Source organism: Salmo salar, chromosome ssa02, assembly GCF_905237065.1.
Source record: "Salmo salar chromosome ssa02, Ssal_v3.1, whole genome shotgun sequence".
NCBI classification, from domain to species: Eukaryota; Metazoa; Chordata; class Actinopteri; order Salmoniformes; family Salmonidae; genus Salmo; species Salmo salar.
Window position 1 is genome coordinate 1,122,501 of NC_059443.1, and position 19,723 is coordinate 1,142,223.

Sequence of the window (19,723 nt, forward strand, 5' to 3'; positions counted from 1 at the left end):
TAAATGAGTCATTTTAAGCATCATTAGTATTTAAAATACTTAATAATATAGCACGGGTACATCAAGTGCAGATAAGCTATTCACAGTATAAACAGGAGCAGGCTGCAATTTGTGTCATTTCAGCGATTTTATTATTAACTGGCAATTGAACACAGACGACACTTGACAGATAACACAGATAGCACTTTCTAATGACTAGCTCAGCCAGATGGAATATACTGTAGTGGATGAGCTTCCCACAGTTAGATCTATGGTTAGACCATGGTTGATAGGAAAATATATATGTTCATTAGGGAAGTTGTAGCCTGGTCCCAGATCGGTTTGTGCTTTCTAGGAGTAGTCAAGACAGTGCAAACGGATCTGAGACCAGGCTAGGAGGGAAATATTGACATAGTTTTGACAATAGTTGATATTGATACAGTAGTTTTGACAATAGTTGATATTGATACAGTAGTTTTGACAATAGTTGTTATTGATAGTCGTTTTGACAGTAGTTATTAATTCATACCTTAGTTTTGACCAATAGTTATCATTGTATTAACAATGATATAATGCTAATAATTCTGTGTTTTATTTCCCTCCAGTGGTGAACTGCACAGACCCAGGCATCCCAGCTAACTCTATCAGGGAGAGTAAGATAGAGCACGGTAACTTCACGCTGGGCAGTGTGGTGTTCTACACCTGTAACCCTGGATACTACTTGTTTGGTTCCTCTGCGCTGACCTGTCAACCTATTGGCCACTGGGACAAACCTCTACCTGAATGTCTTGGTACGTTGTCTGTTTTCTCTTCACAACTTGTTCTAGCTACAGATGTAGGATCTTAATTTGATCACTGTTTTGTTGCTGAGGAAATGCAGATGAGTTTCGTGATTTACATAAATTCACTGAAAACCGGCTCTGTCACACGGTTGTATTAACAGTATTCCACTTTTCATGTGACCACGTTTGACCCCCCCCCCCCTCGATCAATCAACATGATGGACTAAACATTCAAATCCTGTTGCTGCAGGATTATTTTGCTGCCACAATACAGGTCAAATTAAGATCCTACATCTGTACCACACACCCACAGCTACTGAGGTGCTGGAGGAGACTAGAGAGAAAAAGGCAGCCTAGTCACACCAAGGGTTGATCCACAGTTCACATGTATTGTGCAATAGTACTTATCATTAGCTCTCCACTATCTACCTGTTGTTCTTTCTAGCCATGTGTTTTATCCTTACTGAACTTGATTTGTATAGGTTACAAATGTGTGTAACCAATGTCTGTCTAAATGCTAATGACCTAATAAGGGCTGACTGTAATGGTTATACTGACCTACAGTATCTCTTTAAAAAAAAGTTAGAACCCTTTCCACAGAGGGTTCTACATGGAACCCAAAAGAGTTCTACCTGGAACCAAAAGGGATTCTCCTATGATGACAGCCAAAGAACCCTTTTGGAACCCTTTTTATTCTAAGAGTGTTGTGTTAATGATGACTACATCCCAAATGGCACCCCATTCCCTATATAGGGGCAATAGGGCTGTAGTTAAAAGTAGTGCACTACATAAGGAATAGGGTGCCATTTGGGACGTAAACAATGTCAATGAGCCATAAAAAGCTGACTGTTGGCTATGGGGAATGTTATTGTGTCTTACAGAGGAGGACTGTGGAAACCCTGGCTCTCCTCCCCTACGGTACCATGGTTGGGGAAAAGTTCTCGTTTGGCTCCACGGTGCAGTACTCCTGTTCAGGGGACAGAGAGCTGATTGGAGAGTCATCACTCACCTGTCAAATCAATGGACACTGGAGCGGCCCCATACCTCACTGTTCAGGTAAGGACCCATACCTCACTGTTCAGGTAAGGACCCATACCTCACTGTTCAGGTAAGGACCCATACCTCACTGTTCAGGTAAGGACAATTACCTCACTGTTCAGGTAAGGACAATTACCTCACTGTTCAGGTAAGGACCCATACCTCACTGTTCAGGTAAGGACCATTACCTCACTGTTCAGGGAAGAACCCATACCTCACTGTTCAGGGAAGAACCCATACCTCACTGTTCAGGGAAGAACCCATACCTCACTGTTCAGGGAAGAACCCATACCTCACTGTTCAGGGAAGAACCCATACCTCACTGTTCAGGGAAGGACCATTACCTCACTGTTCAGGGAAGGACCCATACCTCACTGTTCAGGGAAGGACCCATACCTCACTGTTCAGGGAAGAACCCATACCTCACTGTTCAGGGAAGAACCATTACCTCACTGTTCAGGGAAGAACCCATACCTCACTGTTCAGGGAAGAATCCATACCTCACTGTTCAGGGAAGAACCATTACCTCACTGTTCAGGGAAGAACCCATACCTCACTGTTCAGGGAAGAACCCATACCTCACTGTTCAGGGAAGAACCATTACCTACCTCACTGTTCAGGGAAGAACCCATACCTCACTGTTCAGGGAAGGACCCATTACCTCACTGTTCAGGGAAGAACCCATACCTCACTGTTCAGGGAAGGACCCATACCTCACTGTTCAGGGAAGGACCCATACCTCACTGTTCAGGGAAGGACCCATACCTCACTGTTCAGGGAAGAACCCATACCTCACTGTTCAGGGAAGGACCATTACCTCACTGTTCAGGGAAGAACCATTACCTCACTGTTCAGGGAAGGACCATTACCTCACTGTTCAGGGAAGAACCATTACCTCACTGTTCATATTTATTTGATTTATATGTTCTATGATCAGCTTCTCCAGGTTGTCATGGAGACTGTTTATGAAGCGAGTCTCCGCTGGGTTGTTTTCCGCCAGACCTTTAGCAGCATACTGCTCACGTATGGTTAGCATAGCCTACTGTTTTAATATCATTACATGAACTTTAGGAAGTTTAAAACAACACATTTACATCTTGTTTTCAAAGTTTTATTTCAAAGTTTGCTCTACGCTGTTCACTAATTGGAAGTTATTTATATTTACATGTGTGTCTGGGATGGGTCTGACGCTTAAGAGGATATGAACGATGCTGAATGGGCGTAAACAAATAAGAGCTCTCTAGGAAGTGTGAAAATCTCAGCAAAATCTTTCGAAGAGCATTTTCTCACACTTGTCTCTGAAGTGGGATAACAAGTCTATCAAATTTCAAAACTTAAACTTTCCCATGTTTCCTCCAACTACATTTTATGAAAAATAATTTTGAACCGCTGAGTCTGTACTTTCATAAAATGTAAAAAATAAGCAAATCACTTACATTTCATTTAAGCCTCATTAGAGAAATCTGGACACATATGGCATTAAAACAATACGTCGCTACAATGTGCTATGATATGACAGTACACAGTGAGTCTACAAAACATTAAGAACACCTGCTCTTTCCATGACATAGACTGACAAGGTCAGTGGCGACCCGTCACTCAAGGACCCGTTTTGAGCCTGACATTTCTAGCAACAAAAGGAAGGGGGGGGGGGGGGCTATTTTGCATGTTATTTTGGCTATAATACATATCACATATCAATTTACAATGTAAACAATATAAAAAATAATAATTGAGTTAATAAAGTCGCATACAAACAAGGTCTCTTTCTTTTTGTTGTTGAGTAAAGCGGCTCCAAAATGCAGGTGTTTCAGCCCAGCTCAGTGCTTTCTGTGATGGAGAGGCAGCCAGCGGAAAATACAGAGCGTAGGGGTTGGTAATGTTCTCTAGTTGCGCCAGAGGTTTGGGAATATGGCTGAATATAAACAGTGTAGTTATTCCCTCCGCAAGTCAATCAAACAAGCGAAATGCCGCTACAGGGACAAAGTGGAGTCGCAATTCAACGGCTCAGACACGAGACGGATGAGGCAGAGTCTACAGGAAATCACGAACTACAAAACGAAAACCAGCCACATCACGGACACCGACGTCACGTTTCCAGACAAACTAAACACTTTCTTTGCCCACTTTGAGGGGATAATACAGTGCCACCGTTGCGGCCCGCCAACAAGGTCTGTGTTTATGGACATATTCAATCAATCCTTATCCCAGTCTGCTGTTCCCACATGCTTCAAGATGGCCACCATAGTTCCTGTACCCAAGAAGGCAAAGATAACTGAACTACATGACTACTAGCACTCACGTCTGTCCTTATGAAGTGCTTTGAGAGACTAGTCAAGGATCATATCACCTCCACCTTACCGGCCACCCTAGCCCCGCTTCAGTTTGCATACCACCCCAACAGGTCCAAAGACGATGCAATCGCCATCACAATGCACACTGCCCTATCCCATCTGGACAAGAGGAATACCTATGTAAGAATGCTGTTCATTGACTACAGCTCAGCATTTAACACCATAGTACCCTCCAAGCTCATCATCAAGCTAGAGGCCCTGGATCTCAACCCCGCCCCTGTGCAATTGGGTTCTGGACTTTCTGACAGGCCGCCCCCAGTTGGTGAAGGTAGGAAACAACATCTCCATTTCGCTGACCCTCAACACTGGAGCCCCACAAGGGTGCGTTCTCAGCCCCCTCCTGTACTCCCTGTTCACCCACGACTGCGTGGCCATGCACGCCTCCAACCCAATCATCAAGTTTGCAGACAACACAACAATAGTGGGCTTGATTACCAACAACGACGAGACAGCCTACAGGGAGGAGGTGAGGGCACTTGGAGTGTGGTGTCAGGAAAACAACCTCTCACTCAACATCATCAAAACAAAGGAGACGATCATGGACTTTAGGAAAAAGAGGACCGAGCACGGCCCAACTCTCATCGACGGGGCTGTAGTGTATATACACAGCTAGCTACATAGTGAATGTATATACACAGCTAGCTACATAGTGAATGTATATACACAGCTAGCTACATAGTGAATGTATATACACAACTAGCTACATAGTGAATGTATATACACAGCTAGCTACATAGTGAATGTATATACACAGCTAGCTACATAGTGAATGTATATACACAGCTAGCTACATAGTGAATGTATATGCACAGCTAGCTACATAGTGAATGTATATACACAGCTAGCTACATAGTGAATGTATATACACAACTAGCTACATAGTGAATGTATATACACAGCTAGCTACATAGTGAATGTATATACACAGCTAGCTACATAGTGAATGTATATACACAGCTAGCTACATAGTGAATGTATATACACAGCTAGCTACATAGTGAATGTATATACACAGCTAGCTTCATAGTGAATGTATATACACAGCTAGCTACATAGTGAATGTATATACACAGCTAGCTACATAGTGAATGTATATACACAGACAGCTAGCTACATAGTGAATGTATATACACAGACAGCTAGCTACATAGTGAATGTATATACACAGCTGGCTACATAGTGAATGTATATACACAGCTGGCTACATAGTGAATGTATATTCTCAGACAGCTAGCTACATAGTGAGTGTATATACACAGCTAGCTACATAGTGAATGTATATACACAGCTAGCTACATAGTGAATGTATATACACAGCTGGCTACATAGTGAATGTATATACACAGACAGCTAGCTACATAGTGAATGTATATACACAGCTAGCTAGCTACATAGTGAATGTATATACACAGCTAGCTAGCTACATAGTGAATGTATATACACAGCTAGCTACATAGTGAATGTATATACACAGCTGGCTACATAGTGAATGTATATACACAGACAGCTAGCTACATAGTGAATGTATATACACAGCTAGCTACATAGTGAATGTATATACACAGCTAGCTCTACATAGTGAATGTATATACACAGCTAGCTACATAGTGAATGTATATACACAGCTGGCTACATAGTGAATGTATATACACAGACAGCTAGCTACATAGTGAATGTATATACACAGCTAGCTACATAGTGAATGTATATACACAGCTAGCTACATAGTGAATGTATATACACAGCTAGCTACATAGTGAATGTATATACACAGACAGCTAGCTACATAGTGAATGTATATACACAGACAGCTAGCTACATAGTGAATGTATATACACAGACAGCTAGCTACATAGTCAATGGATATACACAGACAGCTAGCTACATAGTGAATGTATATACACAGCTAGCTAGCTACATAGTGAATGTATATACACAGCTAGCTAGCTACATAGTGAATGTATATACACAGCTAGCTAGCTACATAGTGAATGTATATACACAGCTAGCTACATAGTGAATGTATATACACAGACAGCTAGCTACATAGTGAATGTATATACACAGACAGCTAGCTACATAGTGAATGTATATACACAGCTAGCTAGCTACATAGTGAATGTATATACACAGACAGCTAGCTACATAGTGAATGTATATACACAGCTAGCTAGCTACATAGTGAATGTATATACACAGACAGCTAGCTACATAGTGAATGTATATACACAGACAGCTAGCTACATAGTGAATGTATATACACAGCTAGCTAGCTACATAGTGAATGTATATACACAGCTAGCTACATAGTGAATGTATATACACAGCTAGCTACATAGTGAATGATCCGGTGTTGATAGTCTTTTTCAGACTTTCTTTCCTGAAGCCATTTTTTTCTCTTAATTCCACATATGTTTTGCTCTTTCACTTTTAAGAGAGAGAGAAGAAGACGCATTTGTGGGTGTAGTGTAGTCTGCTGCGTTGGAGATGTCCCTTGTGTATTGGACTGACTCGCTCTCTCTCGCTCTCACGCTCTCTTTCTCTCTCTCACTCTCTCTCTCGCTCTCTCTTTCTCTCGCTCTCTCTTTCTCTCTCGCTCTCTCTCTCTCTCTCGTTGTACTCTGATCTGCTCTGTTTGACTTGTTCTGTTCTTCATTACAATATGACATATTCAGAAGATGGGATCAGTCACACTCATTCTCTCTTCCCCTCCTCCTCTCCTCTCCTCCTCTCCTGTCTTCCCCTCCTTCTCTCCTCTCTCCTCCTCCTCCTCAGCTTCAGAAGGGAACATGTCCCAGTTTTCCACTGGGGAAGCTTTTTAATGGGGGAAAATTAAGCTACCATAAAGCGCCTCCACTAATTCGTTTGCAAAGACTGAGGTTTCGGTTGTGTCACAAATGGCATCCTATTCCCTACGTAGTGCACTACCTTAGACCAAGTAGTGCACTACGTAGGGAATTGGGTGCCATTAGGGACAGAGCCAGGGTAACACTCTAACACTGCATCTGTTACTGCTTCCTAGGAAAGTTCAGGTTAATGTGAAAGCTAGAGCACTCACAACGTACCTCTGATTCACCTGTTATCTATACCTGTCTGTTATCTACACCTGTCTGTTAACTCCCCCTGTCTGTTATCTACACCTGTCTGTTATCTACACCTGTCTGTTATCTACACCTGTCTGTTAAGTCCCCCTGTCTGTTATCTACACCTGTCTGTTATCTCCACCCGTCTGTTATCTACACCTGTCTGTTATCTCCACCTGTCTGTTATCTACACCCGTCTGTTATCTACACCTGTCTGTTATCTACACCCGTCTGTTATCTCCACCCGTCTGTTATCTCCACCTGTCTGTTATCTACACCCGTCTGTTATCTACACCCGTCTGTTATCTACACCCGTCTGTTATCTACACCTGTCTGTTATCTACACCTGTCTGTTATCTACACCTGTCTGTTATCTCCACCTGTCTGTTAACTCCACCTGTCTGTTATCTACACCTGTCTGTTATCTACACCTGTCTGTTATCTACACCTGTCTGTTAACTACACCTGTCTGTTAACTCCACCTGTCTGTTATCTACACCTGTCTGTTATCTACACCTGTCTGTTATCTGCACCTGTCTGTTATCTCCACCTGTCTGTTAACTCCACCTGTCTGTTAACTCCACCTGTCTGTTATCTACACCTGTCTGTTATCTACACCTGTCTGTTTATCTACACCTGTCTGTTTATCTACACCTGTCTGTTATCTACACCCATCTGTTATCTACACCCGTCTGTTAACTACACCTGTCTGTTATCTACACCTGTCTGTTATCTACACCCGTCTGTTATCTACACCTGTCTGTTATCTACACCTGTCTATTCTGTCTGTTATCTACACCTGTCTGTTATCTACACCTGTCTATTCTGTCTGTTATCTACACCTGTCTGTTATCTACACTCGTCTGTTATCTACACCTGTCTGTTATCTACACCTGTCTGTTATCTACACCTGTCTGTTATCTACACCCGTCTGTTATCTACACCTGTCTGTTATCTACACCTGTCTGTTATCTACACCTGTCTGTTATCTACACCTGTCTATTCTGTCTGTTATCTACACCTGTCTGTTATCTACACCCGTCTGTTATCTACACCTGTCTGTTATCTACACCGTCTGTTATCTACACCCGTCTGGGTTCTTATGTGTTTGTATTTTATTAACCTTTATTTAACTAGTCAAGTCATTTAAGAACAAATTCTTACTTACAATGACATCATGTCAGCTGGAATGAGGTTACTGAGGTTACTGGCTCCAAGGCAAATGTTCATTGTTGCATCGTTTTGTACTGCCTCTTCCAACAGCACTTTACACTGAGGCTGCGCCCCAAATGGAACCCTATTCCCTATATAGGGCACTACGTTTGATCAGGACCCGCAGTGCACTACATAGGGAATAGGGCCCTGGTCTAAAGTAGTGCACTATATAGGGAATAGGGCCCTGGTCTAAAGTAGTGCACTATATATGGAATAGGGCCCTGGTCTAAAGTAGTGCACTATATATGGAATAGGGTTCCATTTGGAATGCAGACTGAGAAGTCAAGTCAAATGCTGACTGAGTGGTCAAGTCAAATGCAGACTGAGGAGTCAAGTCAAATGCAGACTGAGCGGTCAAGTCAAATGCAGACTGAGGGGTCAAGTCAAATGCAGACTGAGCAGTCAAGTTCATTCTGTCTCTCTCTCTCTCTCTGTCCTGTGTAGGAGACTCTGTAGGCAGCTGTGGGGACCCTGGTACACCCGTCCATGCAAGCAGAGAGGCCAGCAACTTCCATCTGCGTAGTAAAGTCCGCTTCACCTGCGCTGTGGGACACACACTGTATGGCTCAGCTGAGAGGATCTGCTTTCCCAATGGAACCTGGTCTGGGAGACAGCCCTTCTGCAAACGTGAGGCTTGATGGACTGGACAAGGATGGGGATACTACATGTTTAGAGACAAGAGCATGGAGATTGGATGTATCTAATGGTTTACAGTAGGCAGGAGCACAGTGGTACACACAGGAGCACAGTGGTACACACAGGAGCACAGGCAGGAGCACAGTGGTACACACAGGAGCACAGGCAGGAGCACAGGGGTACACACAGGAGCACAGTGGTACACACAGGAGCACAGGCAGGAGCACAGTGGTACACACAGGAGCACAGTGGCACACACAGGAGCACAGTCAGGAGCACAGTGGCACACACAGGAGCACAGGCAGGAGCACAGTGGCACACACAGGAGCACAGGCAGGAGCACAGTGGCACACACAGGAGCACAGGTAGGAGCACAGTGGTACACACAGGAGCACAGGCAGGAGCACAGTGGCACACACAGGAGCACAGGTAGGAGCACAGTGGTACACACAGGAGCACAGGTAGGAGCACAGTGGTACACACAGTGGCACAGGTAGGAGCACAGTGGTACACACAGGAGCACACATAGGAGCACACAAACACAACAGGAGCACAGGTTGGAGCACAGTGGTAAACACAGTGGCACAGGCAGGAGCACAGTTGCACACAGGAGCACAGGTAGGAGCACAGTGGCACAGGCAGGAGCACAGTGGTACACACAGTGGCACAGGCAGGAGCACAGTGGTACACACAGGAGCACACAAACAATGAAAATGCAATTAGCTATAAATGAGTATATTTCGGCAGCACATTGTCCTTAGAAAAAGACAGCGCTCAAAGCCAACCGACCAATATTTCTTCGCTTCCAGAATCCTAGTAAAAGCCTTTATTTCTCAGCCTCAAGGCAACTTCTGATGTGATTAATGACATTTTAAATATTGAATCACAGGCCACTTCTCTGCTGCAGTGCATAAATTGCCTCAGGGGTTCGACCGGAAATGGCAGAGAATCTCTTGACACGGCCTTCCCTTTCTCCCTGACGGTTATAAACTCTCTCAGCCTGACAGACACAACGACCACGGCTGCTGTCTATTTAATGACCTTTGAACTACATTGTGTCAAAAGGTAGAACAGGGTGGCAGTTGAGACATAAATGTCCTTTTTTTTTAAAAATACGACAGGAACTCCCCGCTCACCCACTCTAGCCTTGATGTGTCCTGTAGCTGAACTGATTAATAGACGGTTAGTTCTATCCTCTATTCCTGTCAGGCTCGATCCTCTCCATGACTGAACTCTGTCTGTTTCTGCTTCAGCTTTTGAGCTAAGAGCTTGACTGGCGTTTAACCCAGAGCAATGTGAGCCTATCGTCCCGGTGCTTTGTAATCTACTGAAACGGCGGGGGATATTTACCACAGATTGAACATATTGTCCGTTCCAAAATGAAACACTTTCTCCATATAGGGAACTTCTTTCGACCAAGGGTCCACAGCAATGAAAGGTGCTGAATAAGGTGCATCCCAAATGGCACCATATGTGATAGGATCAATAGGGCTCTGGTCAAATGTAGTGCACTACTTATATAACAGCCAAACACATTCAGAGCACGTTCAACCCCTTTCAGTGGCCTCGTCATGTCAGGAAGTGATTGAGTGGGGAAACCTCTCCTTCTTTCCTACCAGCTCACCCTACAGCCTAGCTGCCTGCCTCAGAAATCATTTGACAATTTTCCAGACAATTAAGTCATTTGAGAAGGCAAATCATTTGGTAATGAAATATAATGAAGTGCTGGGTGGAAACACCGGGAAACAGAACAGAATCCTCTCTGAGTTTCCTGCTACCAAACATGACATTTATTATCATCTGAGTTGGATGAGTCACATTTTATGTTTTAGACAGACGTTAGAAAGACATTAGATCAGTGTTTAGCAATTAGTGTTCTTGACCCTCCTTAACTCTGTCTCTCTGTCTGTCTCTCTCTCTGTCTCTCTCTCTGTCTCGCTCTCTGTCTCGCTCTCTGTCTCTGTCTCGCTCTCTCTCTCTCTCTCTCTCTCTCTCGTTCTCTCTCTCTGTCTCTCGTTCTCTCTCTCTGTCTCTCGTTCTCTCTCTCTGTCTCTCTCTCTGTCTCTCTCTCTCTCGTTCTCTCTCTTTCTGTCTCTCGTTCTCTCTCTTTCTGTCTCTCGTTCTCTCTCTTTCTGTCTCTCGTTCTCTCTCTCTGTCTCTCGTTCGCTCTCTCTGTCTCTCGTTCTCTCGCTCTCTCTGTCTCTCGTTCTCTCGCTCTCTCTGTCTCTCGTTCTCTCGCTCTCTCTGTCTCTCGTTCTCTCGCTCTCTCTGTCTCTCGTTCTCTCGCTCTCTCTGTCTCTCGTTCTCTCTCTCACTCTGTCTCTCGTTCTCTCTCTCTGTCTCTCGTTCTCTCTCTCTGTCTCTCTCTCTGTCTCTCTCTCTCGTTCTCTCGTTCTCTCTCTGTCTCTCGTTCTCTCTCTTTCTGTCTCTCGTTCTCTCTCTGTCTCTCGTTCTCTCTCTTTCTGTCTCTCGTTCTCTCTCTCTGTCTCTCGTTCTCTCTCTCTGTCTCTCGTTCTCTCTCTCTGTCTCTCTCTCTGTCTCTCTCTCTCGTTCTCTCGTTCTCTCTCTTTCTGTCTCTCGTTCTCTCTCTGTCTCTCGTTCTCTCTCTTTCTGTCTCTCGTTCTCTCTCTCTGTCTCTCGTTCTCTCGCTCTCTCTGTCTCTCGTTCTCTCGCTCTCTCTGTCTCTCGTTCTCTCGCTCTCTCTGTCTCTCGTTCTCTCTCTCACTCTGTCTCTCGTTCTCTCTCTCTGTCTCTCGTTCTCTCTCTCTGTCTCTCGTTCTCTTGCTCTGTCTCTCGTTCTCTCGCTCACTCTGTCTCTCGTTCTCTCTCTTTCTGTCTCCCGTTCTCTCTCTCTCTCTCTTTCTCTGTCTTTCTTTCACGCTCTTTCTCTCTCCCTTTCTTTCTTTCTTTCTTTCTCTCTCTCCCCCTCTATGCCTCTCCTCCACTCCAGCGGTGCACTGTGGTAACCCGGGGACCCCTGCTCACGGCCGTATTTTCCGGGTCGACGGTACGACCTTCACCCACTCTGTAGTCTACTCCTGTATGGATGGATACCTCCTCTCAGGCACGCCCACCAGACACTGTCTGGCCAACGGCACCTGGTCCGGCACCGCTCCTAACTGCACCAGTAAGTACTACTGCTACCTGGTCCATCTCCTAACTGCACCAGTAAGTACTACTGCTACCTGGTCCGGCACCGCTCCTAACTGCACCAGTAAGTACTACTGCTACCTGGTCCAGCACTGCTCCTAACTGCACCAGTAAGTACTACTGCTACCTGGTCCGTCTCCTAACTGCACCAGTAAGTACTACTGCTACCTGGTCCGTCTCCTAACTGCACCAGTAAGTACTACTGCTACCTGGTCCGTCTCCCTAACTGCACCAGTAAGTACTACTGCTACCTGGTCCGTCTCCTAACTGCACCAGTAAGTACTACTGCTACCTGGTCCGTCTCCTAACTGCACCAGTAAGTACTACTGCTACCTGGTCCGTCTCCTAGCTGCACCAGTAAGTACTACTGCTACCTGGTCTGTCTCCTAACTGCACCAGTAAGTACTACTGCTACCTGGTCCGTCTCCTAACTGCACCAGTAAGTACTACTGCTACCTGGTCCGTCTCCTAACTGCACCAGTAAGTACTACTGCTACCTGGTCCGTCTCCTAACTGCACCAGTAAGTACTACTGCTACCTGGTCCGTCTCCTAACTGCACCAGTAAGTACTACTGCTACCTGGTCCGTCTCCTAACTGCACCAGTAAGTACTACTGCTACCTGGTCCGTCTCCTAACTGCACCAGTAAGTACTACTGCTACCTGGTCCGTCTCCTAACTGCACCAGTAAGTACTACTGCTACCTGGTCCGTCTCCTAACTGCACCAGTAAGTACTACTGCTACCTGGTCCGTCTCCTAACTGCACCAGTAAGTACTACTGCTACCTGGTCCGTCTCCTAACTGCACCAGTAAGTACTACTGCTACCTGGTCCGTCTCCTAACTGCACCAGTAAGTACTACTGCTACCTGGTCCGTCTCCTAACTGCACCAGTAAGTACTACTGCTACCTGGTCCGTCTCCTAACTGCACCAGTAAGTACTACTGCTACCTGGTCCGTCTCCTAACTGCACCAGTAAGTACTACTGCTACCTGGTCCGTCTCCTAACTGCACCAGTAAGTACTACTGCTACCTGGTCCGTCTCCTAACTGCACCAGTAAGTACTACTGCTACCTGGTCCGTCTCCTAACTGCACCAGTAAGTACTACTGCTACCTGGTCCATCTCCTAACTGCACCAGTAAGTACTACTGCTACCTGGTCCGTCTCCTAACTGCACCAGTAAGTACTACTGCTACCTGGTCCGTCTCCTAACTGCACCAGTAAGTACTACTGCTACCTGGTCCGTCTCCTAACTGCACCAGTAAGTACTACTGCTACCTGGTCCGTCTCCTAACTGCACCAGTAAGTACTACTGCTACCTGGTCCGTCTCCTAACTGCACCAGTAAGTACTACTGCTACCTGGTCCGTCTCCTAACTGCACCAGTAAGTACTACTGCTACCTGGTCCGTCTCCTAACTGCACCAGTAAGTACTACTGCTACCTGGTCCGTCTCCTAACTGCACCAGTAAGTACTACTGCTACCTGGTCCGTCTCCTAGCTGCACCAGTAAGTACTACTGCTACCTGGTCTGTCTCCTAACTGCACCAGTAAGTACTACTGCTACCTGGTCCGTCTCCTAACTGCACCAGTAAGTACTACTGCTACCTGGTCCGTCTCCTAGCTGATCCGAAATGACAATCAAAATGTCTGAAAAGTAAAACTGTCTATTAGTCATCCTGAACTGAAAATAATTGAAATCAAAGATATGGTGTAGTGTTACAGTAATACAAAATGCTAAATAGCAGCTGGCCGTAGATGTTGTCCTCACTCTCTGTTAGACTGTCTTCTATCGAAACTCATCTTCAGTAACGAGCCCCATATGTTGTAATTGAGTTATGTTGTGTCAATCTATATTCAATTTGCCCTATAATAACTCTTTAACAGAATTACATTTCTCCCAGAGCATCATTACTCTTGTGTCTGACTAATTGAAGTACAGACAAGATATAGAATAAGGGGAGGAAGAGGAGGAGGAGGAGGGAGGAGGTGGAGGAGGGAGGAGGTGGAGGAGGAGGAGGAGGGAGGAGGTGGAGGGAGAGGAGGGGGGAGGTGGAGGGAGAGGGGGAGGAGGGGGAGGGAGGAGGTGGAGGATGAGGAGGTGGAGGAGGTGGAGGGAGAGGAGGGAGGAGGGGGAGGGAGAGGAAAGAGATGAGGGTTTCAATTTGGGACCAAAATGAGTCTCTGGAGAGAAGTGATGCTTTCCAGGGAGCCTCTCTAGTCGCTCTGAGACAGTGATCAGACAGGCAGAAACATTCAGGTCTGTATCTGCAATGCATCCCGATTCCCTATGTAGAACAGTCCTGTTGACGACACTATTCTCTATGTAGAACAGTACTGTTGACGACCCTATTCCCTATGTAGAACAGTCCTGTTGACGACCCTATTCCCTATGTAGAACAGTCCTGTTGACGACCCTATTCTCTATGTAGAACAGTCCTGTTGACGACCCTATTCCCTATGTAGAACAGTCCTGTTGACGACCCTATTCTCTATGTAGAACAGTACTGTTGACTACACTATTCCCTATGTAGAACAGTACTGTTGACGACCCTATTCCCTATGTAGAACAGTACTGTTGACGACCCTATTCCCTATGTAGAACAGTACTGTTGACGACACTATTCCCTATGTAGAACAGTCCTGTTGACGACCCTATTCCCTATGTAGAACAGTCCTGTTGATGACCCTATTCTCTATGTAGAACAGTCCTGTTGACGACCCTATTCTCTATGTAGAACAGTCCTGTTGACGACCCTATTCTCTAGGAATAGCAGGGTCCCATAAGTAATGCTCTATATCAGGAATAGCAGGGTCCCATAAGTAATGCTCTATATCAGGAATAGCAGGGTCCCATAAGTAATGCTCCATATCAGGAATAGCAGGGTCCCATAAGTAATGCTCTATATCAGGAATAGCAGGGTCCCATAAGTAATGCTCTATATCAGGAATAGCAGGGTCCCATAAGTAATGCACTATATCAGGAATAGCAGGGTCCCATAAGTAATGCTCTATATCAGGAATAGCAGGGTCCCATAAGTAATGCTCTATATCAGGAATAGCAGGGTCCCATAAGTAATGCTCCATATCAGGAATAGCAGGGTCCCATAAGTAATGCACTATATCAGGAATAGCAGGGTCCCATAAGTAATGCACTATATCAGGAATAGCAGGGTCCCATAAGTAATGCACTATATCAGGAATAGCAGGGTCCCATAAGTAATGCTCTATATCAGGAATAGCAGGGTCCCATAAGTATTGCACTATATCAGGAATAGCAGGGTCCCATAAGTAATGCTCCATATCAGGAATAGCAGGGTCCCATAAGTAATGCTCTATATCAGGAATAGCAGGGTCCCATAAGTATTGCACTATATCAGGAATAGCAGGGTCCCATAAGTAATGCTCTATATCAGGAATAGCAGGGTCCCATAAGTATTGCTCTATATCAGGAATAGCAGGGTCCCATAAGTATTGCTCTATATCAGGAATAGCAGGGTCCCATAAGTAATGCTCTATATCAGGAATAGCAGGGTCCCATAAGTAATGCTCCATATCAGGAATAGCAGGGTCCCATAAGTAATGCTCTATATCAGGAATAGCAGGGTCCCATAAGTAATGCTCTATATCAGGAATAGCAGGGTCCCATAAGTAATGCTCTATATCAGGAATAGCAGGGTCCCATAAGTATTGCTCTATATCAGGAATAGCAGGGTCCCATAAGTAATGCACTATATCAGGAATAGCAGGGTCCCATAAGTATTGCTCTATATCAGGAATAGCAGGGTCCCATAAGTAATGCTCTATATCAGGAATAGCAGGGTCCCATAAGTATTGCTCTATATCAGGAATAGCAGGGTCCCATAAGTAATGCACTATATCAGGAATAGCAGGGTCCCATAAGTAATGCTCTATATCAGGAATAGCAGGGTCCCATAAGTAATGCTCTATATCAGGAATAGCAGGGTCCCATAAGTAATGCTCCATATCAGGAATAGCAGGGTCCCATAAGTAATGCTCTATATCAGGAATAGCAGGGTCCCATAAGTAATGCTCTATATCAGGAATAGCAGGGTCCCATAAGTATTGCACTATATCAGGAATAGCAGGATACCGTCTGCCTACGGTGGCGTTTCTCAATAGCAAGGCTATGCTCACTGAGTCTGTACATAGTCAAAGCTTTCCTTCAGATATTCTGCCACTGTGTCTCTCTGTTTAGAGCCAAATATCATTCTAGTTTGCTCTGTTATTTTGGGATTTTTTTCCGATGTGTCAAGTAATTATCTTTTTGTTTTCTCATGATTTGGTTGGGTCTAATTGTGTTGCTGTCCTGGGGCTCTGTGGGGTCTGTTTGTGTTTGTGAACAGAGCCCCAGGACCAGCTTGCTTAGGGGACTCTTCTCCAGGTTCATCTCTCTGTAGGTGATGGGTTTGTTATGGAAGGTTTGGGAATCACTTCCTTTTAGGTGGTTGTAGAATTTACCGTCTCTTTTCTGGATTTTGATAATTAGCGGGTATCGGCCTAATTCTGCTCTGCATGCATTATTTGGTGTTTTACGTTGTACACAAAGGATATTTTTGCAGAATTCTGCATGCAGAGTCTCAATTTGGTGTTTGTCCCATTTTGTGAATTCTTGGTTAGTGAGCAGACCCCAGACCTCACAACCATAAAGGGCAATGGGTCCTATAACTGATTCAAGCATTTTTAGCAATATTCTAATTGGTATGTCGAATTTTATGTTCCCTTTGATGGCATAGAAAACCCTTCTTGCCTTGTCTCTCAGATCGTTCACAGCTTTGTGGAAGTTACCTGTGGTGCTGATGTTTAGGCCGAGGTATGTATAGTTTTTTGTGTGCTCTAGGGCAACGGTGTCTAGATGGAATTTGTATTTGTGATCCTGGCGACTGGACCTTTTTTGGAACACCATTATTTTGGTCTTACTGAGATTTACTGTCAGGGCCCAGGTCTGACAGAATCTGTGCAGAAGATCTAAGTGTTGCTGTAGGCCCTCCTTGGTTGGGGACAGAAGCACCAGATCATCAGCAAACAGTAGACATTGAACTTCAGATTCTAGCAGGGTGAGGCCGGGTGCTGCAGACTGTTCTAGTGTCCTCGCCAATTCGTTGATATATATGTTGAAGAGGGTGGGGCTTAAGCTGCATCCCTGTCTCACTCCACGGCCCTGTGGAAAGAGATGTTTTTTTGCCAATTTTAACCGCAGACTTGTTGTTTGTGTACATGGATTTTATAATGTCGTATGTTTTTCCCCCAACACCACTTTCCATCAATTTGTATAGCAGACCCTCATGCTAAATTGAGTCAGAAGCTTTTTTGAAATCAACAAAGCATGAAAAGACTTTGCCTTTGTTTCGGTTTGTTTGTTTGTCAATTAGGGTGTGCAGCGTGAATATGTGGTCTGTCGTACGATAATTTGGTAAAAGGCCAACTTGACATTTGCTCAGTACATTGTTTTCACTGAGGAAATGTACAAGTCTGCTGTTAATGATAATGCAGAGGATTTTCCCAAGGTTGCTGTTGACGCATATCCTACGGTAGTTATTAAGGTCAAATTTGTCTCCACTTTTACATTTACATTTGAGTCATTTAGCAGACGCTCTTATCCAGAGCGACTTACAAATTGGTGGATTCACCTTATGATATCCAGTGGAACAACCACTTTACAATAGTGCATCTAAATCTTTTAAGGGGGGGGGGGGGGGTTAGAAGGATTACTTTATCCTATCCCAGTTATTCCTTAAAGAGGTGGGGTTTCAGGTGTCTCCGGAAGGTGGTGATTGACTCCGCTGTCCTGGCGTCGTGAGGGAGCTTGTTCCACCATTGGGGTGCCAGAGCAGCGAACAGTTTTGACTGGGCTGAGCGGGAACTGTGCTTCCTCAGAGGTAGGGAGGCGAGCAGGCCAGAGGTGGATGAGCGCAGTGCCCTTGTTTGGGTGTAGGGCCTGATCAGAGCCTGAAGGTACGGAGGTGCCGTTCCCCTCACAGCTCCGTAGGCAAGCACCATGGTCTTGTAGCGGATGCGAGCTTCAACAGGAAGCCAGTGGAGAGAGCGGAGGAGCGGGGTGACGTGGGGAAGATGCCAGAGCTAAGGATGATGTTAAAGAGTTTTAGTATAGCCAATTGGAATTTGTTGTGTGTATATTATATAATTTCATTGAGGATACCATCAACACCACAGGCCTTTTAGAGTTGGAGGGTTTTTATGTTGTCCTGTAGTTCATTCAAGGTAATTGGAGAATCCAGTGGGTTCTGGTAGTTTTTAATAGTTGATTCTAAGATTTGTACTTGATCCTGTATATGTTTTTGGTCTTTGTTCTTTGTTATAGAGCCAAAAAGATTGGAGAAGTGGTTTACCCAGACATCTCTGTTTTGGATAGATAATTCTTCGTGTTGTTGTTTGTTTAGTGTTTTCCAATGTTCCCAGAAGTGGTTAGAGTGTATGGATTCTTCCATCACATTGAGCTGATTTCTGACGTGCTTCTTTTCCCATAGTGTATTTCTGTATTGTTTTAGTGATTCACCATAGGGAAGGAGTAGACTCAGGTCTTCTGTATTGTTTTAGTGATTCACCATAGTGAAGGAGTAGACTCAGGTTTTCTGTATTGTTTTAGTGATTCACCATAGTGAAGGAGTAGACTCAGGTCTTCTGTATTGTTTTAGTGATTCACCATAGTGAAGGAGTAGACTCAGGTTTTCTGTATTGTTTTAGTGATTCAACATAGTGAAGGAGTAGACTCAGGTCTTCTGTATTGTTTTAGTGATTCACCATAGTGAAGGAGTAGACTCAGGTTTTCTGTATTGTTTTAGTGATTCACCATAGTGAAGGAGTAGACTCAGGTCTTCTGTATTGTTTTAGTGATTCACCATAGGGAAGGAGTAGACTCAGGTTTTCTGTATTGTTTTAGTGATTCACCATAGTGAAGGAGTAGACTCAGGTCTTCTGTATTGTTTTAGTGATTCAACATAGTGAAGGAGTAGACTCAGGTTTTCTGTATTGTTTTAGTGATTCACCATAGTGAAGGAGTAGACTCAGGTTTTCTGTATTGTTTTAGTGATTCACCATAGTGAAGGAGTAGACTCAGGTTTTCTGTATTGTTTTAGTGATTCACCATAGTGAAGGAGTAGACTCAGGTTTTCTGTATTGTTTTAGTGATTCACCATAGTGAAGGAGTAGACTCAGGTCTTCTGTATTGTTTTAGTGATTCACCATAGTGAAGGACTAGACTCAGGTTTTCTGTATTGTTTTAGTGATTCACCATAGTGAAGGAGTAGACTCAGGTTTTCTGTATTGTTTTAGTGATTCAACATAGTGAAGGCGTAGACTCAGGTCTTCTGTATTGTTTTAGTGATTCACCATAGTGAAGGAGTAGACTCAGGTCTTCTGTATTGTTTTAGTGATTCAACATAGTGAAGGAGTAGACTCAGGTTTTCTGTATTGTTTTAGTGATTCACCATAGTGAAGGAGTAGACTCA

At 44.5% G+C, this 19,723-nt stretch overlaps 1 protein-coding gene across 1 annotated transcript in view; it reads left to right on the forward strand.

Moving 5' to 3' along the window:
• Positions 1 to 19,723, forward strand: part of LOC106592657 (CUB and sushi domain-containing protein 3) — a 500,234-nt gene that overhangs the window by 396,190 nt on the left and 84,321 nt on the right. Inside the window, 5 exon segments of the mRNA XM_045696358.1 lie at positions 585 to 770; positions 1,643 to 1,671; positions 1,673 to 1,817; positions 8,896 to 9,078; positions 12,038 to 12,214. Coding sequence (XP_045552314.1) covers positions 585 to 770; positions 1,643 to 1,671; positions 1,673 to 1,817; positions 8,896 to 9,078; positions 12,038 to 12,214 — 720 coding nt within the window.